Source organism: Somniosus microcephalus, chromosome 14 (assembly GCF_052327205.1).
Source record: "Somniosus microcephalus isolate GS21.2 chromosome 14, FLI_Smic_1.0, whole genome shotgun sequence".
Taxonomy (NCBI): Eukaryota; Metazoa; Chordata; class Chondrichthyes; order Squaliformes; family Somniosidae; genus Somniosus; species Somniosus microcephalus.
Window position 1 is genome coordinate 80,508,174 of NC_141000.1, and position 25,684 is coordinate 80,533,857.

Genomic DNA, 25,684 nt, shown 5'->3' on the forward strand with positions numbered 1-25,684 from the left:
GTTTCTGTGATTCTGTGATTCTGTGACCAGTACACGCGCCCAGTGAACGAAGTGTACGCCAGGCACCTCCTGGGGAGTCGTAAACAACAACCTGGGGAATCGACCGTGGAATACCTTCAGGCACTGTCTGTGCTTGGCCGGGCCTGTGGTTGTAAGGATGTAAAGGCCGCCGTGTACACAGAGGAACTTATCCGGGACGCTTTTGTAGCGGGCCACAGATCCAATTACACACGACAGCGACTGTTGGAGCAGAGTAACCTCGACCTCAACAAGGCCTCTGAACTCGCACTATCGTTGGATGCAGCCTACCAGGGCATGGATGCCTACTCCTCTGCACCGTGGACGCCGCGGGGAATGACAGCCTGGGACACGGTAGGACCGCCTCATAGCGCCGTGCCACCCCAGCCACACCCCAACAACGGCCCAACTACCGCAGCAGTGCCCCAAGGCCAGAAATGCTACTTCTGTGGCCAGGCAAAACACCCCAGAGCGCGCTGCCCGGCGAAAAACGCGATCTGCTCGGGCTGCGGGAAGAAGGGACACTACGCTAGCGTCTGCAGGGCCAAAGCCACCCCGAACCCCAGCAGCGCCGCGTGTGGGCCATGCGGGCCGCCATTTTGGACCTCCCCGGCCGTGTGCGAATCACCGGTACAGCAGCCATTTTGGACGCCTCCAGCCACATGGGGATCATGGACGCCGCCATCTTGGACGACAGCCGGGACGCAGCAGGCCCCCGACACCGCCTCATCTGATACCCGCAGCGACACACCGACCCCTACGCTGGCATCCGTTACACTGGACCAAGCGAGACCGCACCAACTGGCCAGTTCCACAATGGACATTAAGGTAAATGGTCACGATACAATCTGCCTTTTTGACTCTGGGAGCACGGAGAGCTTCATCCACCCCGACACGGTGCGGCGTTGCTCTCTCCCAGTCCTGCCTGCGCAACAGCGTATTTCTATGGCCTCCGAGTCCCAGTCGGCGGACATCGGCGGCTACTGCGTGGTGACACTCGTAGTAGACGGGACCGTGTACGATCATTTTAAACTTCTGGTCCTGCCTGACCTCTGCGCTGCCGTCCTGCTGGGGTTAGATTTTCAGTGCCACCTTAAAAGTGTTACGATGGCGTACGGTGGACCCCTACCCCCACTCACAGTCCGCAGCCAGCAGCTTCCAAATTGCCCGCCGCGCACCAGGTGCAACCTCTCCACACTCAGTCACCCCCCCCCCCCCCCCACTGTTTGCTAACCTCACCCCCGACTGTAAGCCCATCGCCACAAAGAGCAGGCGATACAGTGCCGGGGACAGGGTTTTCATTAAAACCGAAGTGGAGCGGCTCCTGAAAGAAGGGATTATTGAGGGCAGCACCAGCCCCTGGCGAGCCCAGGTTGTGGTCGTTAAGACCAGCGAGAAGCAGCGCCTGGTCATCGACTACAGCCAGACAATAAATCGCTACACCCTGCTGGACGCCTACCCACTCCCCCGTATAGCTGATATGGTCAACCAGATCGCGCAGTACCGCGTCTTCTCGACCATTGACCTGAAATCAGCGTACCACCAGCTCCCCATCCGCCCTGAGGACCGCCAGTACACTGCCTTTGAGGCAAACGGCCGCCTCTATCACTTCCTTAGGGTTCCCTTTGGCGTCACCAACGGGGTCTCCATCTTCCAAAGGGAGATGGACCGGATGGTAGATCAAAATGCGTTGCAGGCCACTTTCCCATATCTGGACAATGTGACCATCTGCGGCCGTGACTTGCAGGACCATGACGCAAACCTCGAAAAATTCCTCCGCACCGCCCAACTCCTAAACCTGACATATAACAAGGAGAAGTGCATATTCCGCACAAACCGCCTCGCCATCCTTGGCTGTGTTGTGGAACACGGAGTCATCGGCCCCGACCCCGACCGGATGCGTCCCCTTATGGAACTTCCACTGCCCCACTGCCTCAAGGCCCTGAAGAGGTGCCTAGGGTTTTTCTCCTATTACGCCCAGTGGGTCCCCTACTATGCGGACAAGGCCCGTCCGCTGATCAAGTCCACCTCTTTTCCCTTGACGGCAGAGGCCCGCTTAGCCTTCCACCGTATCAAGGAGGACATTGCCAAAGCCACCATGCACGCAGTGGACGAATCCATCCCCTTCCAGGTGGGAAGCGACGCGTCCGACTTTGCCCTGGCCGCTACCCTCAATCAGGCGGGGAGACCCGTGGCCTTCTTTTCACGAACCCTCCAAGGCCCGGAGACCAGACACTCCGCTGTTGAGAAGGAGGCCCAGGCGATTGTGGAGGCTGTGCGTCATTGGAGGCACTACCTGGCCGGAAAACGATTTACCCTGCTCACTGACCAGCGTTCAGTTGCTTTTATGTTTAACAACAAGCAGAGGGGCAAAATCAAAAATGACAAGATCTTGAGGTGGAGAATCGAACTTTCCACCTACAACTACGAGATCTTGTACCGGCCCGGGAAGCTAAATGAACCCCCGGATGCGCTATCGCGTGGCACCTGCGCCAGCGCGCAGATCGATAGACTACGGGTCCTCCACAATGACCTCTGCCACCCGGGGGTCACCAGGTTCTTCCACCTCATCAAGGCCCGCAACCTGCCTTACTCTATTGAGGAGGTCAGGACCATGACCAGGAACTGCCAAGTCTGCGCTGAGTGCAAACCACACTTTTATAGACCAGACAGGGCCCACCTGATAAAAGCCACTCGCCCCTTCGAGCGCCTGAGCGTTGATTTTAAAGGGCCTCTCCCCTCCTCCGACCGCAATGTGTACTTCCTCAATATTATTGATGAGTACTCCCGTTTCCCGTTCGCCTTCCCCTGCCCGGACATGACCAGTGCCACGGTCATTAAATGTCTGAACAACCTCTTCACCCTGTTCGGCTTCCCCAGCTATATCCATAGCGACCGGGGCTCATCGTTTATGAGCGACGAACTCCGTCAGTACCTGCTAACTAGGGGTATTGCCACAAGCAGGACCACCAGTTACAACCCCCGGGGGAACGGACAGGTGGAAAGAGAAAATGCGACAGTTTGGAAGGCCGTCCTGCTAGCCTTAAAGTCTAGGGGCCTTCCAACCTCCCGCTGGCAGGATGTGCTCCCCGATGCGCTCCACTCTATTCGGTCACTGCTCTGCACTGCCACTAACGCCACCCCTCATGAGAAAATGTTCGTCTTCCCAAGGAAGTCCACATCAGGGACATCGCTACCGCCATGGCTGACGTCCCCAGGGCCGGTCCTACTGAGAAGACACGTGAGGACCCATAAAACGGACCCCCTGGTCGAGAGGGTCGACCTCCTCCACGCCAATCCCCAGTATGCTTACATCGCATACCCGGACGGGCGGGAGGACACAGTCTCCATAAGAGACCTTGCACCCTCGGGGACCACAGTAACCCACTACCCACTACCACCCCCCCCCACGATCCGATATCCAGCCCCAGCAGACGGCAGGCCTGGGCCCCGCGACCCGCTCGACATCTACGAGGACGACACGCCTGTGCCACAGCCTACGCTGGACTCGACGCCGGAAGCTTCACTACCCCTGCCGTCGCCACGCCGATCACAGCGGCAGACAAGACCTCCGGAGAAACTCCAATACACTAACTTTTAATACACTTCACCCCGCCGGACTCAATTTTAAACAAGGGGTGAATGTGGTAAACCACTGTTTGTATTCCTGTTTGTCCTGTTTGTATTCCACTGTGTACATGCCTGGACATGCCTCGGCTGACTCCTCCCACAGGTCCTAGTATAAAGGTGACTGCTCCCCAGCCCTTGGTATCCTGGACCGGTCGACCACTCGAGGCAGACCTCCATTCTGTTGTTAATAAAAGCCTTTAGTTACTCTTCTAACTCTCAGTCTTTTATGAGTAATTGATAGCGCATCAACTTTCATAAGCTATCTTCTCTTTTTTTAGTCGTCCTTGTAGTGTATGTAACCGTTCCACCTTTAAGAGAACTATTTTGTAACCGTTCCACCTTTAAGAGAACTATTTTAAGGGTTGCACTACTTTATCTTGGCTGCTGTATACTGTAATACCGGCGGTGACCACACCGGTATATAAGTGCTGTGTAATGATTTATTGGGCAGATCCGCCCTGACCTTCAACCAGTAAAGTCCTGTTAAAGTTTACTCTTGTGGTCTGTGTAGTAATTCGCAATATAACACACAGACTTAACAGTCCTTTGCTGGTTTTTAAAATTTTCCCAATCCTCTGGCCTTTCACTATTCTTCGCAACATTGTATGCTTTTGTTTTCAATTTGATACCATCCTTTTCTTCCTTAATTAGCCACGGATGGTTCATCCTTCTCTTATATTCCAGTGAGAAAGAAAGATTCTATCTTTGCTGAGAGTTATGAAATATCTCCTTAAATGTTTGCCACTGCTTTTCTACAGTCTTACCCTGTAATATATTTACCAAGTCTACCTTCATACCTCTGTTTAAATTCAGGACGCTAGTTTCTCACCCTCAAACTGAATTTGAAATTCTACCACGCTATGATCATTCTTCCCAAGAGGATCCTTCACTTCGAGATCATTAATTAATCCAGCCTTGTTACATATTACCAGATCTAAAATAGTCTTCTCCCTGGTTGGTTCCACATACAAAAACATCCCAAGGCACTTAAATCTGTGGTCTCCTGGAACCATGCTTTTGAAAATACAAGATACTGTGTATATTATTGAGACTGACCTAATGGTTTTTTATTACAAAATCATGTTTGATGCATTTCACTGTATAGACCCTTAAAACCTACCTGAATTAGGCACCTTTGTGACTAGATTTGTTGAAATGTCTCAGAGCATTATGCCACTATGCTTGATTTTCAAACCTGTGATTCTGCCCTTCTGTTGCTAATGAAATCACCTTGCACTACCAAGAGAAAGAAAGTTTTTATTTCTATCAGCCTTTCTGCCTCAAGCCTTTCTTCTCTTTCTCATAACTGGAGCAGTTTCATGCACACTTACCAAAATGATCGCTGGGTCAAAATCCTGGAACTCCCTACCTAACAGCACTATGGGAGTACCTTCCCCACACGGATTGCAGCGGTTCAAGAAGGCGGCTCACCACCACCTTCTCAAGGGCAACTAGGGATGGGCAATAAATGCTGGCCTTGCCAGCGACGCTCACATCCCACAAATTTTTTTTTTTTTAAATGATGCCTTGACTAAAAATGTTGAAATCTAGTGAAGGCTGAGCTTTTTAAGTTTACTTAAATCCTGCATGTTTAGCTTGCAAGGTAACGAATTGCTGAACAATACATCCTGACTTGTGCAGATACAAATTCATGTTTTAAAATCCAAGCTTGCTGTCACCTAATTACTGTAAAATGAGGAAACACTGAAGAAGGTAAGGAGTTCCATTGTTTGAAAAGATTGAGAGTAAGAGACTGTGTGTGATCAGTCTTGATTTCATTGCAGTGAGGATGTAAGAAAGATAACGAGCATGTAGCATGGCATATTTACAGCTTAGGAGGAGGAAGAAGAAAGTTTTAGAGTAATAATGATTATATAAGAAGTAAGAGCAGGAGTAGGCCATACGACCCCTCAAGCCTGCTCCGTCATTCAATAAGATCATGGCTGATCATCGACCTCAACTCCACTTTCCTGCCCGATCTCCATTTCCCATGATTCCCCTAGAGTCCAAAAATCTATCTATCTCAGCCTTGAATATACTCCACGACTCAGCATGCACAGCCCTCTGGGGCAGAGAATTCCAAATATTCACAACCCTCTGAGTGAAGAAATTCCTCCTCATCTCGGTCTTAATTCCTGAGACTATGCACCCTTGTTCTAGACACTCCAGCCAGGGGAAGCAACCTCTCAGCATCTACCCTGTCAATTCTCTTCAAAATCTTGTATATTTCAATAAGATCACCTCTCATTCTTCTAAACTCTAGAGAGTATGGGCTCATTCTACACAATCTCTCATCATAGGACAGCCCGCTCATCCCAGGATAAGGTATTGATCGAGTAATGAGAGGTTGGAGCTAACTGCCAAGCTCCTTGCAACGTATAGAGGAGCCTTCCCAAATATGGAAGTAGTATTCAAAACTTGCATGTACTTGGGGTTTAAAGAGTTCAATGTTTTTGAGGGGAAAGGATATGTTTGATGCAAAAAGAAATTTGAGCTTCTCTGAGACACCTTAGTGTAATTCCACTTGAGGCCAGAAAAGATAGCTGAAGACTAGATGGAGGACGAAGAGTAGAGGAATTAAAGAGGTGGTAGTCACTTAGCGCTGATAGCATATGAGGGAGAAGGAAATAGAGGGTTATGCTGATCGATTTCGATGAGGAAAGATGGGATGAGGCTTGAGTGGAGCATAAACACCGGCATGGACTGCTTGGGCCGAATGCCTGTTTCTGTGCCATATATCCTATGTAATCCTATGATGAGAAGAAAATTTATTTGAAGAATTGACAGGACATGGAAGATATCAAGATGTAGCTCCGCCATTGCACTGCAAGCAGAATGTAGATCATGTGTACTGAGATTGTGTATTCTGAAGGCAGTTGATGAATGCAGCAGCAACTTGCGTTCTATAATGCCATTAATGGAATAGAGTGGGATCATAAGCAAAAGAGTAGATAGGGTTGATTTGTGCAGCAACAAGTGATTGTCATGGTACGCCATCCTGTGACAAATCCCATGATTTTTAGGACTCCCCATATATAATGTGATTTTCTTCCCCCCCCCCCCCACTGGCTCTGTTTCAAAAAAAGAAAATCAGGGCCATTTTCTTCATTTTGCTGACTGAAGCTGCCTCAATGTGTCTGTGTGCAGTCTGCATGAGTGCTCAGTTCCCATTCCAAATAATATTATGGAAGGCTTTCCAATGAAATGTAATCCTAGCAAATTTCAGTGTTGCAACTTATCTTGTGCAGCTGAATTTGGTTAGACCAATTTTTTATCCTCCAGGATCTGACCTTTGGAGCTGCATGGCATCATTGTTAAAAGGTGACATGTTTCACGTCAGTAGCAACAACATCTGTCCATGTGAATTTCCAGATTTCTCCTGCAATTTACACAAGTAGTGTGGTGATTATGGTACTACACTAGCAACACAGCATGGCAAGTTGTGAAATTAAGTTCAATAAATTTGGTAATTTGTGGGATAGCAAAATGATCATGAAAGCTGTTGCTCTATCATTTTAAAAATCCAACTGGTTCATTGATGCCCGCTACGTGGTCAAGCCGACACATGACTTCAATCCACACTAAATGGTTAACTAGCTTTGGTGGGGACCAAATTGAAGGTCAATTGTAAATTTCAAAACTGAAGACTGGGTCTGGTTAGAGTGGATACGTCGCCTGGTCCAGATGGCTTGTATCCCAGGTTGCTAAGGGAATTAGGGGAGGAGATAGCAGAAGGGTTTGCTATAATTTTCCAATCTTCCCTAGATGTGGGGGAGGTGCCTGAGGATTGGAAAGTGGAAAATGTGACCCCATTGTTCAAGAAAGGGTGTAAGGACAATCCTAGTAACTGCAGGCCGGTCAGTTTAACATCAGTAGTGGGTAAAGTTTTACAAACAATAATCAAGGAAAAAATTAACTGGCTCTTGGAGAGGTTTAAGCTAATTAAAGAGAGCCAACACGGATTTGTAAAAGGCAGATCGTGTTTGACTAATCTAATTGCATTTTTTGATGAAGTAACAGGGAGGATTGATGAAGGGAATGCAATGGATTTTGTCTACATGGATTTTCAGAAGGCGTTTGACAAAGTACCACATAGAAGGCTGGTTAACAAAATTGAGGCTCATGGAATAGGTGGGTCAGTGGCAGCTTGGATAAGGAATTGGCTTAAGGATAGAAAACAGCGAGTTGTGGTAAATGGCTGTTTTTCAGACTGGGGGATAGTAGACAGTGGTGTTCTCCAAGGGTCAGTGCTGGGGCCACTGCTTTTTTTTGATATATATAAATGACCTGGATATTGGAATACAGAGTAGAATTTCTAAATTTGCAGATGACACAAAACTTGGGGGTGTGGCAAACAGTGAGGATGATACCAATCGACTGCAACAGGATATAGAAAGGCTAGCAGAATGGGCAGACAAGTGGCAGATGGAATTTAATACAGAGAAGTGTGTGGTGATGCATTTTGGCAGAAGGAACAGGGAGAGGCAATATACACTTAATGGCACAGTTTTAAAGAGTGTGCAGGGACAGAGAGACCTGGGAGTTAATGTGCTTAGGTCTCTGAAGGTGGCGGGACATATTGAGAGTGGTTAGGAAAGCATATGGGATCTTGGGCTTCATAAATAGAGGTATTGAGTACAAAAGTAGAGAAGTTATGCTGAACCTTTATAAAGCGCTGATTAGGCCACAATTAGGTATTGCGTCCAGTTCTGTTCACCACACTTTAGGAAGGATGTGAAGGCACTTGAGAGGGTGCAGAGGAGATTTACCAGAATGGTTCCGGGGATGAGGATTCATAGCTACAAGGACAGGTTGAAGAAGCTGGATTTGTTTTCATTGGAGCAAAGGCGGTTTGATGGGTGATTTGATGGAGGTGTACAAGATTATGACGGGTTTGGATAGGCTAGACGGGGAAAGGCTGTTCCCACTAGTTGATGGCATAAGGACTAGAGGACACAGATTTAAGGTTTTGGGCATGAGATAGAGGGGGGATATGAAGAAAAACTTTTTTACACAGCGATTGGTGAGGACCTGGAACTCGCTGCCGGTGGAAGCGGGGACACAATGTTTTCAAGCGGAGACTGGATAGGCACTTGAAGAAAATTAGCTTGCAGGGCTACGGGGATAGTGCGGGGGACTGGGACTGACTGGATTGCTCTACAGAGAGCCGGCACGGACTCGATGGGCTGAATGGCCTCCTTATGTGCCGTTATGACTCTAGGACTCCATGACTCTTGACCGCTTCACTCCACTGCATCTGTGTTGTCAGACTGCTTGCCCAACATCCAGTCCTGGATGAGCTGAAACCAGCTCCAGTGAAACATTGGGAATGACCAAAGCCATTGTCTTCGGCCTCCACCACAATCTCTGTTCTCTTATTGATGCGCTATCAATTACTCATAAAAGACTGAGAGTTAGAAGAGTAACTAAAGGCTTTTATTAACAACAGAATGGAGGTCTGCCTCGAGTGGTCGACCGGTCCAGGATACCAAGGGCTGGGGAGCAGTCACCTTTATACTAGGACCTGTGGGAGGAGTCAGCCGAGGCATGTCCAGGCATGTACACAGTGGAATACAAACAGGACAAACAGGAATACAAACAGTGGTTTACCACATTCACCCCTTGTTTAAAATTGAGTCCGGCGGGGTGAAGTGTATTAAAAGTTAGTGTATTGGAGTCTCTCTGGAGGTCTTGTCTGCCGCTGTGATCGGCGTGGCGACGGCAGGGGTAGTGAAGCTTCCGGCGTCGAGTCCAGCGTAGGCTGTGGCACAGGCGTGTCGTCCTCGTAGATGTCGAGCGGGTCGCGGGGCCCAGGCCTGCCGTCTGCTGGGGCTGGATATCGGATCGTGGGGGGGGGGTGGTAGTGGGTAGTGGGTTACTGTGGTCCCCGAGGGTGCAAGGTCTCTTATGGAGACTGTGTCCTCCCGCCCGTCCGGGTATGCGATGTAAGCATACTGGGGGTTGGCGTGGAGGAGGTCGACCCTCTCGACCAGGGGGTCCGTTTTATGGGTCCTCACGTGTCTTCTCAGTAGGACCGGCCCTGGGGACGTCAGCCATGGCGGTAGCGATGTCCCTGATGTGGACTTCCTTGGGAAGACGAACATTTTCTCATGAGGGGTGGCGTTAGTGGCAGTGCAGAGCAGTGACCGAATAGAGTGGAGCGCATCGGGGAGCACATCCTGCCAGCGGGAGGTTGGAAGGCCCCTAGACTTTAAGGCTAGCAGGACGGCCTTCCAAACTGTCGCATTTTCTCTTTCCACCTGTCCGTTCCCCCGGGGGTTGTAACTGGTGGTCCTGCTTGTGGCAATACCCCTAGTTAGCAGGTACTGACGGAGTTCGTCGCTCATAAACGATGAGCCCCGGTCGCTATGGATATAGCTGGGGAAGCCGAACAGGGTGAAGAGGTTGTTCAGACATTTAATGACCGTGGCACTGGTCATGTCCGGGCAGGGGAAGGCGAACGGGAAACGGGAGTACTCATCAATAATATTGAGGAAGTACACATTGCGGTCGGAGGAGGGGAGAGGCCCTTTAAAATCAACGCTCAGGCGCTCGAAGGGGCGAGTGGCTTTTATCAGGTGGGCCCTGTCTGGTCTATAAAAGTGTGGTTTGCACTCAGCGCAGACTTGGCAGTTCCTGGTCATGGTCCTGACCTCCTCAATAGAGTAAGGCAGGTTGCGGGCCTTGATGAGGTGGAAGAACCTGGTGACCCCCGGGTGGCAGAGGTCATTGTGGAGGACCCGTAGTCTATCGATCTGCGCGCTGGCGCAGGTGCCACGCGATAGCGCATCCGGGGGTTCATTTAGCTTCCCGGGCCGGTACAAGATCTCGTAGTTGTAGGTGGAAAGTTCGATTCTCCACCTCAAGATCTTGTCATTTTTGATTTTGCCCCTCTGCTTGTTGTTAAACATAAAAGCAACTGAACGCTGGTCAGTGAGCAGGGTAATTCGTTTTCCGGCCAGGTAGTGCCTCCAATGACGCACAGCCTCCACAATCGCCTGGGCCTCCTTCTCAACAGCGGAGTGTCTGGTCTCCGGGCCTTGGAGGGTTCGTGAAAAGAAGGCCACGGGTCTCCCCGCCTGATTGAGGGTAGCGGCCAGGGCAAAGTCGGACGCGTCGCTTCCCACCTGGAAGGGGATGGATTCGTCCACTGCGTGCATGGTGGCTTTGGCAATGTCCTCCTTGATACGGTGGAAGGCTAAGCGGGCCTCTGCCGTCAAGGGAAAAGAGGTGGACTTGATCAGCGGACGGGCCTTGTCCGCATAGTAGGGGACCCACTGGGCGTAATAGGAGAAAAACCCTAGGCACCTCTTCAGGGCCTTGAGGCAGTGGGGCAGTGGAAGTTCCATAAGGGGACGCATCCGGTCGGGGTCGGGGCCGATGACTCCGTGTTCCACAACACAGCCAAGGATGGCGAGGCGGTTTGTGCGGAATATGCACTTCTCCTTGTTATATGTCAGGTTTAGGAGTTGGGCGGTGCGGAGGAATTTTTCGAGGTTTGCGTCATGGTCCTGCAAGTCACAGCCGCAGATGGTCACATTGTCCAGATATGGGAAAGTGGCCTGCAACGCATTTTGATCTACCATCCGGTCCATCTCCCTTTGGAAGATGGAGACCCCGTTGGTGACGCCAAAGGGAACCCTAAGGAAGTGATAGAGGCGGCCGTTTGCCTCAAAGGCAGTGTACTGGCGGTCCTCAGGGCGGATGGGGAGCTGGTGGTACGCTGATTTCAGGTCAATGGTCGAGAAGACGCGGTACTGCGCGATCTGGTTGACCATATCAGCTATACGGGGGAGTGGGTAGGCGTCCAGCAGGGTGTAGCGATTTATTGTCTGGCTGTAGTCGATGACCAGGCGCTGCTTCTCGCTGGTCTTAACGACCACAACCTGGGCTCGCCAGGGGCTGGTGCTGCCCTCAATAATCCCTTCTTTCAGGAGCCGCTCCACTTCGGTTTTAATGAAAACCCTGTCCCCGGCACTGTATCGCCTGCTCTTTGTGGCGATGGGCTTACAGTCGGGGGTGAGGTTAGCAAACAGTGGGGGGGGGGGGGGTGACTGAGTGTGGAGAGGTTGCACCTGGTGCGCGGCGGGCAATTTGGAAGCTGCTGGCTGCGGACTGTGAGTGGGGGTAGGGGTCCACCGTACGCCATCGTAACACTTTTAAGGTGGCACTGAAAATCTAGCCCCAGCAGGACGGCAGCGCAGAGGTCAGGCAGGACCAGAAGTTTAAAATGATCGTACACGGTCCCGTCTACTACGAGTGTCACCACGCAGTAGCCGCCGATGTCCGCCGACTGGGACTCGGAGGCCATAGAAATCCGCTGTTGCGCAGGCAGGACTGGGAGAGAGCAACGCCGCACCGTGTCGGGGTGGATGAAGCTCTCCGTGCTCCCAGAGTCAAAAAGGCAGATTGTATCGTGACCATTTACCTTAATGTCCATTGTGGAACTGGCCAGTTGGTGCGGTCTCGCTTGGTCCAGTGTAACGGATGCCAGCGTAGGGGTCGGTGTGTCGCTGCGGGTATCAGATGAGGCGGTGTCGGGGGCCTGCTGCGTCCCGGCTGTCGTCCAAGATGGCGGCGTCCATGATTCCCATGTGGCTGGAGGCGTCCAAAATGGCTGCTGTACCGGTGATTCGCACACGGCCGGGGAGGTCCAAAATGGCGGCCCCCATGGCCCACACGCGGCGCTGCTGGGGTTCGGGGTGGCTTTGGCCCTGCAGACGCTAGCGTAGTGTCCCTTCTTCCCGCAGCCCGAGCAGATCGCGTTTTTCGCCGGGCAGCGCGCTCTGGGGTGTTTTGCCTGGCCACAGAAGTAGCATTTCTGGCCTTGGGGCACTGCTGTCTGGCCTTGGGACACTGCTGCGGTAGTTGGGCCGTTGTTGGGGTGTGGCTGGGGTGGCACGGCGCTATGAGGCGGTCCTACCGTGTCCCAGGCTGTCATTCCCCGCGGCGTCCACGGTGCAGAGGAGTAGGCATCCATGCCCTGGTAGGCTGCATCCAACGATAGTGCGAGTTCAGAGGCCTTGTTGAGGTCGAGGTTACTCTGCTCCAACAGTCGCTGTCGTGTGTAATTGGATCTGTGGCCCGCTACAAAAGCGTCCCGGATAAGTTCCTCTGTGTACACGGCGGCCTTTACATCCTTACAACCACAGGCCCGGCCAAGCACAGACAGTGCCTGAAGGTATTCCACGGTCGATTCCCCAGGTTGTTGTTTACGACTCCCCAGGAGGTGCCTGGCGTACACTTCGTTCACTGGGCGCGTGTACTGGTCCTTGAGGAGCTTGATAGCATCCGCGTACGAGGTCGCGTCTTGGATGACCGAGTACACTCGGTGGTTCACTTTGGAGGTCAGGACATCCAGTTTGTCCTCGTCCGATTTGATTGCTTCGGAGGCGGTCAGGAATTTTTCGAAACACTTAAGCCAGTGAGTAAACTTGGTGGATGAGTCCGCCTCCCGATGATCTAAGTCCAGGCATGCTGGTGTGAGGATCTTCTCCATTATAAAAATGTTGTTAATAAAATTGATGCGCTATCAATTACTCATAAAAGACTGAGAGTTAGAAGAGTAACTAAAGGCTTTTATTAACAACAGAATGGAGGTCTGCCTCGAGTGGTCGACCGGTCCAGGATACCAAGGGCTGGGGAGCAGTCACCTTTATACTAGGACCTGTGGGAGGAGTCAGCCGAGGCATGTCCAGGCATGTACACAGTGGAATACAAACAGGACAAACAGGAATACAAACAGTGGTTTACCACACTTATCGACCGTTTCCATCCCCTTCCAGGCTATTCGCAACCTCGGCGTCCTATTTGATCCTGAGCTGAGCTTCCAACCCCATATCTTCTCCATCACAAAGACTGTCTACTTCCACCTCCATAACATTGCCCATCTCCGCCCCAGCAAGAGCACATCTGCTGATGAAATCCTCATCCATGCTTTTGTTACCTCCAGACAGGATTATTCCAATGCTCTCTTGGATAGCCTCCTACCTTGCACACTCCATAAACTTGAGATCATCTAAAACTCTGCTGTCTGTATCCTAACTCATACCCTATATTGGCTCCCAGTCCACCAACACTTCAATTTGAAAATTCTCACCCTCGTATTCAAGTTCCTCCAGAGCCTCACCCCTCCCTATGTTTATAACATCCTCCAGCCCTACAACCTCTCCTCCTTTAAGATGCTCCCTAAAACCTACCTCTCTGCCCAAGCTTTTAGTCATATGTCCTAATATCTCCATCTTTGGCTTGGTGTCAATTTTTGTCTCGATTATACTCCTGTGATTTTACTACCTTATAGGCACTATGTAAATGCACGTTGTTGTATTCTTCATTATTTGTAGTTCATATACAAATGGCTATCATTAAACTGGGGGAAATTGCAAAGGCACTGTGTTTTAAAGTCTACATCTTATGGCCTTGATCTGTATTTCCACTTTAGTTTATCTCCTGTGTGGACATTTATGCATCAGTCCTTTACAAAATAACCTTTAACTGGTACTTCAGCCTGAGAGACTTTGGTTCTGACGATCATGGCTCTACAAGTCCTTGAGATTTCACATTAAATGTTTCCTACTGTATGTGTTGATCTCAATTAACAGTGGACCACATTGTCAGATGCATGGGTCAGAAAACAGTGGTCCTTGTGATGGAGGTCTAGCCATGAAGTATCAGGTGGACAGTGTGCCTGGGATTCCAGATGTTCATAAGGCCTGATGGGGTGTCTTGGGTGATGCATTTTGGAGGCAAAGGAGTTGTTGGAGTTATTAGAAAATGGGTTAACTATGTTTATGGGTAAGTTTGTACTTTTTTCTAACCAAATTTTCAATTTTTAGTGTGTTGTGGTATACATTTTATTTTTAGGAGTATAGAGTAGGATGTATGAGGAACTATCGTTGTATTGGAGAATCTGGGGAATGTGATTGTATATATTTTTAGTGGAATTTGATTGGGAAGAAAATTGAAATCGGGGAGAGAGATTTTGCATAATCTGATTGGTGAATGATGAAGTACAACTGAAGTAGAAAGTAACCAATTAGCAAGAAAACAAATAGAGACTTACAACTTAACCAATGAGAGGAAAAAGAAAACTGGTCAGCCCAATGGTTATGTTGATAGATTGACACATCTTTATTATAAAGATATAGCCTCTGTGCTTAGCTTTATTCCACGTTTCATCCATAGAATCTGAACAGAGGAGACAACTGTAACACTGATGGTTTTTAACTGTACTACAAATAAAAGGCCCCTGAGAGATCACACCCCAAAGGTTTGAAGAAAATATCCTTTGTATAAAATGAGAAAAATCTATTTTCTAACTTAACGGAATTGAGCACAGAATAGTTTATGGTGATCTTATACTGGCAGGGCTTCTTGTTGCAGATGGAGGCCCATATATGCACAACTCGACTCAGAAACTGCCATTTGATAACTTAGCTCTTGAAGTAGGCTAATAGTATTTCTTCAATCTGTTGAGATTGAGACAAGCCTGTAATAATAAATGGAAGCTATTTGTTCCAGTGCTAAGTTAATTTCTTTAATAATTTGGGATACGATATCTGAGATCATTTATAAGTGCTTTTACACTGGGGCCTGTCTAAATTAGATTGCTGAGACCTGTATGTTAGCTCCTTGTGTTTGCACTACTAAATCTGTCTGTCTTATCCTGGAAGCAGAATCATAGATGTACTTTTTCATGGGTGTAGGATAAGGTCACTGGAATAAAACAGCACTTGCCTGCCTGATGGAACCCTTTGGTGGGGCAATGGCAAATGTGCTCTTCACTGTTCAAAACACTTCTTGTAGAGTCCATCAGGCATGAAGCAAATTTAGCAATTACTACACCCTCTGGGAGGTTGCATCTAAAGCAATGTACACAACAAATGTATTGGAGAATCTGGGGAATGTGATTGTAGCTATAGAACAATGAAAATATACATAGTACAGTTCTCTTGCAGGTGGACATGGGACAGCAAACAGTGCTCAGGCTTCCAGCCCAAGGCTATCCTTTGTTGTGAGAGTTTCTCAGTGGGGTCACCAAAGATGCAAAGATTAGCTCTGATCTACTAAGAGCTATCCCCCCCCCCCCCATATTTCTTCTCCTTCCAAATATTTCAATCACTTACTGGTGGTTTTGTGGCTGCTTAATGGCTGTTGATGTGCATAATGTTTCTGTGGCCAGAATTCACCTTGACATTCATTGCAGACATCTCCTTTATTTGACCCCAAGCTGAGTTTCCTTCCTCATTTCCTTCCCATCACAAAGACTACCCAGTTGTACCTCTAATATCGCTCGCCCCCATCCCTATATGCCACTGAAACTTTCATGCATGCCTTTTCACCTCCAGACACTTCTGAAATCTTTTCCTGGACGTCTTCACATCCTCTACCCTCCTTGAACATCATCTGATCCAAAGTTCTGCTGGCTGGATTGTATCCTGCACCAGGTCATGCTCACCCCTGTCCTTGCTGATTTATATTGGCTTTTGGTTCTCTCGCATCTCTGAAATGTAGTAAACATTGAGGAGGATAGTAACAGACTTCAGGAAGACATAGACAGATGGGTGAAATGGGAACAGATGGTGGATTAAATTTAACACAGAGAAGTGTGAAGTGATTTATTTTGATGGGAAGAATGAGAAGAGGCAATATAAACTAAATGGTACAGTTATACAGGGGATGCAGGAACAGAGAGACCAGGGGGTGTATGTACACAAGTCTTTGAAGGTGGCAGGACAAGTGGAGAAGGCTGTTAAAAAGGCATACAGAATCCTTAGCTTTATTAATCGAGGAAGAGGGTACAAAAGCAAGGAAGTTATGCAGACATTTATAAAACACTGTTTAGGCCCCAGCTGGAATATTGTGACCAATTCTGGGCACCATACTTTAGGAAGGATGTCAAGGCCTTGGAGAGGGTTCAGAGGAGATTTACTAGAATGGTACCAGGGATGAGGGACTTCAGTTACGTGGAAAGACTAGAGAAACTGAGTTCTCCTTCGAGCAGAGAAGGTTAAGGGGAGATTTGATAGAGGTGTTCAAAATCATGACCAGTTTTGTTTCCAGTGGCAGACGGGTCTGTAACCAGAGGACACATTTAAGGTAATTGGCGAAATTACCTTAATGACTCATGCACGCAGACTTTCTACATGCAGCAATCTAGCAACCAGAGGCGACGTGAGAAAAACATCTTTTACGCAGCAAGTTTTGATCTGGAATGCACTGCCTGAAAGGGTGATGGAAACAGATTTTTTAATAGCTTTCATAAGGAATTAGATTAATAGTTGAAGAGGAAAAATTTGCAGGGCTGTGGGGAAAGATCAGAGGAGTGGGCCTAATTGTATAGGTCTACCAAGGAGCTGGCACGGGCATGGTGGGCCGAATGGCCACCTGTGCTATATCATTCTATGATTTCAAATTTTAAACTTTCATCCTCGTTTAAATCCCTCCACCTTGCCTCTTCCTACCTCTGTAACCTCCACCAGCTCTTCAAGCCTTCCCATACTCATTCCTCTGATTCCAGCCTCTTGTGCATCCCCACCTCTCTGTTCCACAATTGGCAGCCATTCTCTAGAATTCCCTCCCTAAGTCCCTCCACCTCACCGCCTCCCTTCCCTTCCTTAAAACCATCTTGAAACCTCACTTCTTTGGCTAAGATTTTGGTCCTCCTTCCTAATTTTTTTTCATTTGGCTCAGCACCTGTTTTTCTTATGACTTTGTAAAGCACCTTGGAACATTTTTCTGGGTTAAAGGTGCTATATAAATGCAGGTGGTTGTTTGCCTGCAGTCTATCGATATGAAAGTACAGACAAGGTGGGCTGAATGACCACCTCCTGTGATGAAAACTCTATATAAAGGGGACAGTAATATGGAAACCCATGTTCCATATTATTCTCTCTCCTTGATTAAATGAAGAAATAGTGGTCCGAAAACATTATCAAAACAGTAATACTGGCTTTACACTGTTTTATATGGAGGTCAAAATAAAGACCATAAATGATAGTCATTTTTAACTGCATGTCATTTTTTTCTAACACAAAAATCAGCCATGTATTTGCTGCATTTTATGTACAGAGGTATTTATTGAAGTTTTCTGTAAAAAGCCTGTGCAAGAGATTTGCTGCATGTAGAAAGTCTGAGAGTGTGAGTCATTGAAGTGACTACACTTCAAAAAAATAGGTACTTCATTGGCTGTAAAGCACATTGAGGCATCCTGAGGGTATGAAAGGCAAATATAAATGCAGGTTCTTTTCTTGTGTGTTGACACTTACTTCACTCATCCATCAGATCAGTCACACTCCCACAGTTGTTGATCTGCTAAATTTACTCAATTTGACGAATGTTAATTTAAAAAAAGACTTGCATTTATATAGCGCCTTTCACGACCACCGGATGTCTCAAAGCGCTTTACAGCCAATTAAGTACTTTTTTGGACTGTAGTCACTGTTGTAATGTGGGAAACGTGGCAGCCAATTTGCGCACAGCAAGCTCCCACAAACAGCAATGTGCTAATGACCAGATAATCTGTTTTTGTTATGTTGGTTGAGGAATATATATATGGGAAAGACACTGGGGATAACTCCCCTGCTCTTCTTTGAAATAGTGCCATGGGATCTTTTACGTCTACCTGAGCGCAGACAGGGCCTCGGTTTAACATCTCATCCAAAAGACGGCACCTCTGACAGTGCAGCACTCCCTCAGCACTGCACTGGAGTGTCAGCCTACATTTATGTGCTCAAGTCCCTGGAGTGGGACTTGAACCCACAACCTTCTGACTCAGAGGCGAGTGTACTACCCACTGAGCCACAGCTGACACTCGTAATTTTGAGGCTGATATGGCTTGAAAGTATTGCTAATGGTACAAAATATTAGACATCAAGTTGTCTCTTAATAATTTAGATATTTTTTTACTTTCAATCTCTTCTGAAACATTTATAGCTAAATAAGATCCTTATCAAACTTTGAAAATACAGACTTAATTTAAGCTGTGTTGACCCTAATCCACACAACATATCTTCAGCTACCAAATCTTTAGGTCTTAATAAAAAATATTTTCAGGCTGCAATAGAGTTAAATGCACTGAAGTTTACTTTGTGCTGGTATAAATCTGTGCAGTTTGATGTCAGTTTGAATCCTTCATCCATAACCTAACCATCTTATTGTGGCTGTTTTGATGTTCAAAGATTTCTGTTACTGGATGTGGTTTAGGTAGTATTGTAATTTTAAGCTTTGTCTTTGTGTTTTGCATTCAAGGTTGTTTGTATTTTTAAACCCGAGGCTTACCATTTCTATCTGACAGAAGTGTGACCAACATAAGAATAATATTCTTAAGTAAAGATTTTATTAATCAGTGCTATTGAATGATTATACTTCTCTTGGTGAAGTGCAGTTATGTGGCTTCACTTGTCATTAAACTGACTTGCTTGAGATAATGGGCCTTCTCTTTTCTAACTGTCCAGTTGTACATTCTTAATTGATGTATGTGCTATTAATATTTCAGACAGCTTGTTTGCACTTTTGAAAGCAAAAATTAGAATGTGCAAGCAGGAATTGACTGGAGGAAATGACCCAGAACAGATGATGAATGAAAAGTGATTACTTTTTTAAATATTGCTCATTGCAGAGTGAGAACACACTAGGCTATGTGGCTATTTTTGTAAACTGTCATTTAAGTGAGCAGCATATTAATCAAGTATTCTAAGTTGAGCTTTCTAGTGTGACCTCAAGTTGCTGTTCACTTGCATTTGTGCCACAAAAAATGGTATGAGTGAATCTTGCCTTGAGTTTTTTTCAGTGGTTAACAAGAATCTCACATCCACAATGTGCCTCTCCTATAAAATTAGTTGTGAATATTAAATATATTTGTGTTTGAGGTTCATACTGCCGTTTGCCATGGTAATGCATTGACTGATGAGCACAGTACTCGCATTACTCTGTTAGAAGGTACGTAAACGTTCACATGCTGGATCAATTCTTTCAGGGATATGTATTTCACAAGATCAAAAAGATAATTATGGATGAGTAAGGCCATTCAGCCCATCGTAGTTATCCATCTAGTTATCATAAACTCCCCCACTGCAGCATCCATTTGGTTCTTAAATGATTCCAGGGTTTTCATCTCCACTATTCTATCCAGGAATCCATTCCATATATTTATCACTTTGTTTGAAGAAAAATGTCCTGCTGTAAGTCATAACTTTGTCTTTTACTGGTTTGACATCTTGTCCTACTCTCACAATAAATGGTGAAAGGCTAAAAACAGTGGAGGTCCAAAGAGACTTGGGTGTCCAGGTACATAGATCATTAAAATGTCATGGATCGGTACAGAAAATAATCAAAAAGTCTAATGGGATGCTGGCCTTTATATCTAGAGGACTAGAATACAAGGGGGTAAACGTTATGCTGCAGCTATACAAAACCTTGGTTAAACCACACCTGGAGGTACTGTGAGCAGTTCTGGGCACCCCACCTTAGGAAGGATATATTGACCATAGAGGGAGCGCAGCGTAGGTTTACCAGAATGGTACCCGGGCATCAAGGGTTAAATTACGAGGAGATATTGCACAAATTAGGGTTGTATTCCCTAGAATTTAGAAGGTTAAGGGATGATCTGATCGAAGTTTTCAAGATATTAAGGGGAACAGATAGGGTAGATTGAGAGAAACTATTTCCGCTGGTTGGGGAGACTAGGACTAGGGGGCATTGTCTGAAAATTAGAGCCAGACCTTTCAGGAGTGATATTAGGAAACACTTTTAGACACAAAGGGTAGTAGAAGTTTGGAACTCTCTTCTGCAAACAGCAATTGATGCTAGATCAATTAATTTTAAATCGGAGATTGATAGCTTTCTGTTAACCAGAGGTATTAAGGGATATGGCTCAAAGGCAGGTACGTATATGGAGTTAGGTCTCGGATCAGCCATGATCTTATTGAATGGCAGAGCAGGCTCGAGGGGCTGAAAGGCCGACTCCTGTTCCTAAAGTAAATTTTATGGATTTATGTTTTCCCTACTGTTTACTATTTTATATACTCTAATGCACCCTATCAAGTCTGAAAAGCCCAAGTTTCTCCAATCTTTTCACATAACTCACCCCATGGCACTGGGGTTCAGCCTTGTGGCTCTTCTGTACATTGCCTCTAAGCTTGAACATCTCCCTTGTGTCTCAGTGACAAGAACTGGACAGCGTACTCGAGGTATTTTTTGACCAGTGTACTACATAGTTTGATCGTGACTTTTTTCTAACTAATCTTCTATTTTTGCTATGTACTGTAGTTCAGCGTTCTATTGGTTTTGTAATAGGCATCGCAGTATGCCTCTAATGTGCACAGTTGATGTAACTGAAAGCATAGACATTGTAATGTGAATCATTGACATGAAGGCTTTTTTGTTGCATTTTAGACTGCTAATGACAATTGAACTGAAGGAAGAGTATTGTATCAAAAGTATTCAGATATCCAGCAACTATTTGCAATCTGGACTCGTGATCTCCCAGAGATCTACAAGCATCATGTTGAGGGGTTGTTACAATTCCTCTTCCTGAGGAGCTCCTGCTATTGATCCCAATTCCTTAATAGCTCCTTGTTTTGAGTACTGCTCCTACCTCATGATGCTGTTGCCTTGCTCTCTGCAGTGTGTTACTGGCAGACATTCCTGATCTGGTGATAATTTTTGTCAGATCAGAAATTCCTGTCCACCTTGTGTAGTCTGCTGTTGCAATGAAGCTAGCAGTAAGGAGCCATCAGATTGCCAGGTGGCAGAAAGGAGAGGCATAGAGGGAGGAAAAGCATCTCTGGAAGCTGGGAGAGGGGGAAAGAGTATCTTGGGAGGAAGGAGAATTCCCCAGGAAACAGAGTGGCAGTGAGTGGAGTGACTTTTCAATATTTAGTCAGTCACTAATGTATTATGAGGAAAGGGAGTCGCAATATTTTCTGATTTCATAAAGCAGTCCCCAGATTAAAAAAAGGTTGAAAGCTGTAAATATGCAGTAAAATAAATACAATGCTATGTAATATTTTCAGGTGCACAATTGAACTGGCCAGATTTAGGTGTGTTTCACTTTTAGTCAGATACCATGTAAAGTATTGAATGTTTTTGTTCTTTTTTAGGAAATTCTCAGATGGGTGCTACCATAGTGGATGCATTAGATACGCTTTACATCATGGGTCTTTTTGATGAGTTTCGAGATGGGAAAGAATGGATTGAGAAAAACCTAGATTTCAGTGTGGTAAGTCATAATAGCCCTGGTTCCTTCTTCATATGGAGTGAGCCTTCAGGTTTATTAACAGTACGTATTTGAACTGCCAGTGAGTTGGCTTGTCACATGACATATCCACACTTAGTAAGTTGATCTCCCATGGCACTGCTCATAGGAAGTTGGATGCTTGCCACCCTACATTCCTCTCTCTCACTGCCTCCATCCCTCTGTTGCGCTCCCCCTTATAGTTCTCTCTCTTACTGTCCTGTCCAGTGTGCCCTATTTGGCTGTGCCCTACATGTCCGAAGCCCAAACGGGCTCAAAGGGGGCGGGCAGAGGAAGGGGAGGAAGACCAGGTCCAAAATGGCAGCAGTGGCGGCCCAAGCGGGCAGAAAAATTATATAAAAGGTCTGAATAGGTCAAAATGACGCCATGAGAGGATTGAAATTCAGATTGTTGGAGTGGGCTGAAATGGAGGCAAGGGAGGAAGCTGGGTTGCCCAATATCACCTAACTGTGAAAAGGCTTTTAAAATTTTGAAAGTTATAAATTGTTAAAAAGCAGCACTTATCTGCATGCATACCTCGTATAGGGGAAAAGTAAGATAGCTGGGTGATGAGCACCATCTGAAAATGAGACCCCAAATTTCCTGGAGACTTGCTCCATTCAAATGGCGCATCTACAGCGTTGGGTTTGTTAGTAGTGGTATAAGTGATTTACACCATTATTTACTCCACGCCATAATTTCCTGGGATTTTTGCACCGCTCCACCAATGCCCTCACCGATAGCATGCAAATTTGATTACCATAGCTCCGACCCCAGTTAAGTCAGTGGCGATCACAAATTTCTTGGATTAAGGCACTGGAGATGGTGCAGAGAAGATTTACAAGGATGAAAACAGAAATGTGAGGGTATACATATCAGGAAAGGATGAACAGGCTGGGTCTCTTTTTTTCTCTTGAAAAAATGCTGAGGGATGATCTAATCGAGGTCTTTAAAATTATGAAAAATTTTGATAGAGTGGATACAATGAGAATGTTTCCACTTTGGGCGGGGGGGGGGGGAAGAGCATAACTAGAGGCCATCAATATAAGATAGTCACCAAGAAATCCAATAGGGAATTCAGAAGAAACTTCTTTACCCAGAGAGTGGTGAGAATGTGGAACTCACTACCACAAGGAGCGTTTGAAGCAAATAGTATAGATGCATTTAAGGGGAGGCTAGACAAGCATAAGAGGGAGAAGGGAACAGAGGGTTATGCTGATAGATTTAGATGAGGAAAGACGGGAGGAGGCTCGTGTGGAGCATAAACGCTGGCATGGACTAGTTGGGCCGAATGGCCTGTTTCTGTGCCGTATATCCTATGTAATACCAGTTTATTTGCTGCAGCCCTTAGATTGAAAAATAATAGCGCAGGTGATTATATTGGAGTTCATAAAGTTCAAAGTAAAAGAAAATCTCAACACTTTCTTGATATATTTAATTCTTAGCTAAGACCCATCAAAGCACTTAGCCGTCATTGTGTGCTAGGTTTAGGGTATGTTATGTCCACATTGTAGGATCCAAGTACGTGTACATGCCATTGATGAAAGTGAGAGTGGGGGAAGAATACTTTGAGTTGTTTTCGGGCCGGACATGATCAAAATTGGGCTTCGGGCCTCATTAATAATGCCAGTAAGCTGCGGGTGCCTGTCTTTCCTCCTGAGGTAGTTTTCTAGTTTCCTCTGACCCAATTTGCCCAGGTATGTACTGTCCACAAAAAGCAGGACAAATCCAATCCGGCCAATTACCACCCCATCAGTCTACTCTCAATCATCAGCAAAGTGATGAGAGGTGTCATCGACAGTGCTATCAAGCAGCACTTACTCACCAATAACCTACTCACTGATGCCCAGTTTGGGTTCCGCCAAGACCACTCGGCTCCCGACCTCATTACAGCCTTGGTCCAAACATGGACAAAGGAGCTGAATTCCAGAGGTGAGGTGAGAGTGACTGCCCTTGACATTAAGGCAGCATTTGACCAAGTGTGGCACCCAGGAGTCCTAGTAAAACTGAAGTCAATGGGGATCGGGGGGGGGGGGGAAACTCTCCACTGGCTGGCGTCGTACTTGGCATAAAGGAAGATGGTTGTGGTGGCTGAAGTCAATCATCACAGTCCCAGGACATCGCTGCAGGAGTTCCTCAGAGCAGTGTCCTAGGCCCAACCATCTTCAGCTGCTTCATCAATGATCTTCCCTCCAACATAAGGTCAGAAATGGGGATGTTCGCTGATGACTGCACAGTGTTCAGTGTCATTCACAACTCCTCAGATACTGAAGCAGTCCATGCCCGTATGCACCAAGACCTGGACGACGTTCAGGCTTGGGGTGATGTGTGGCGCGAATGTTACCTGCCATTTAAGTGCCAGGCAATGACTATCTCCAACAAGCGAGATTCTAACCACCGCCCCGTGACATTCAATGGCATTACCAACGCTGAATCCCCCATCATCAACATCCTGGGGGGGTCACCATTGACCAGAAACTTAACTGGACCCGCCACACAAATACTGTGGCAGCAAGAGCAGGTCAGAGGCTGGGTATTCTGCGGCAAGTGTCTCACCTCCTGACTTCCCAAAGCCTTTCTACCATCGACATGGCACAAGCCAGGAGTGTGATGGAATACTCTCCACTTGCCAGGATGAGTGCAGCTCCAACAACACTCAAGAAGCTTGACACCATCCAGGAAAAAGCAGCCCGCTTGATTGGCACCCCATCCACTACCTTAAACATTCGCTCACTCCACCACTGGCGTACCGTGGCTGCAGTGTGTACCATCTACAAGATGCACTGCAGAAACTCGCCAAGGCTTCTTCGGCAACACTTCCCAAACCCGCAACCTCTTCCACCTAGAAGGACAAGGACAGCAGGTGCATGGGAACACCACCAACTCCAAGTTCCCCCACACCATCCTGACTTAGAAGTATATCGCCGATCCTTCATCGTTGCTGGGTCAAAATCCTGAACTCCCTACCTAACGGCACTGTGGGAGTACCTTCACCACACAGACTGCAGCGGTGCAATAAGGTGGCTCATGACTACCTTCTCAAGGGCAATTAGGGATGGGCAATAAATGCTGGCCTTGCCAGCGATGCCCACATCCCATAAACTAATAATTTTAAAAAATTGGGGCGGCTGTGAGTCGAGCAGCGGCTCTCTGGTAGGTCTTGGGGGGCGGGAACGTGAATTGGGGGGGTGGCGGGGTTGGGCTATTGTGGGCTGGCAGCAGCCCGCAGTCGTGCTGTGGAGGTAGAAGTGTAGTGTCCGAGGATCAATAATACTCAGACTGCAGGAGAACAGTAAAACAGGTATTTACTGAACAGAGAGTAATTCAAGACTGAAGTACAGAAGCCTGCTATGGCTTTATATACAGGGGTGGTCACTGCCGGTACTGCAGTATAGAATCAGTTCTTCTCTTAAAGGTACATACACAACAATTCCTCCCCTTTTAGATAAACAGTACATAACATTAACAATTAAATAATAGCTAATTACAATTACAACTTTCTCTGTACTATATACATCAACTGAAATAATAATTTATAAGTTCAGTCTTTGAGGAGGCTTCCTGATCCTGACTGGATAACGCCTTTCACGAGTATCCTGTTCTTGCGGCGGAGTTGATTCTGGCTCATTGTCATTGGTTGGTTCGTCAGCTTCCAATACCACTGCTTCTGAGGTAGACGCAATCTGTACTTCGGGTTGATTACCAGGTGCACCTGCTCGTGGTATGGGTTTGGCTTGTTCCTGTGACTCTAGAATCTGGTCAGCATGGCATCTCACGATGCTCTCTCCAACGTCCACTGTG

The 25,684-nt window shown here is 47.0% G+C and overlaps 1 protein-coding gene across 3 annotated transcripts in view; it reads left to right on the forward strand.

Annotated features, from left to right (window-relative positions):
• man1a2 (mannosidase, alpha, class 1A, member 2) overlaps positions 1-25,684 on the forward strand; it is a 151,675-nt gene that overhangs the window by 91,240 nt on the left and 34,751 nt on the right. For all 3 annotated transcript variants that reach the window (XM_086006775.1, XM_086006778.1, XM_086006776.1), the window contains exon 4: positions 21,750-21,868. In XM_086006775.1, the coding sequence (XP_085862901.1) occupies positions 21,750-21,868 (119 nt within the window). The remainder of the gene's footprint in view (positions 1-21,749; positions 21,869-25,684) is intronic.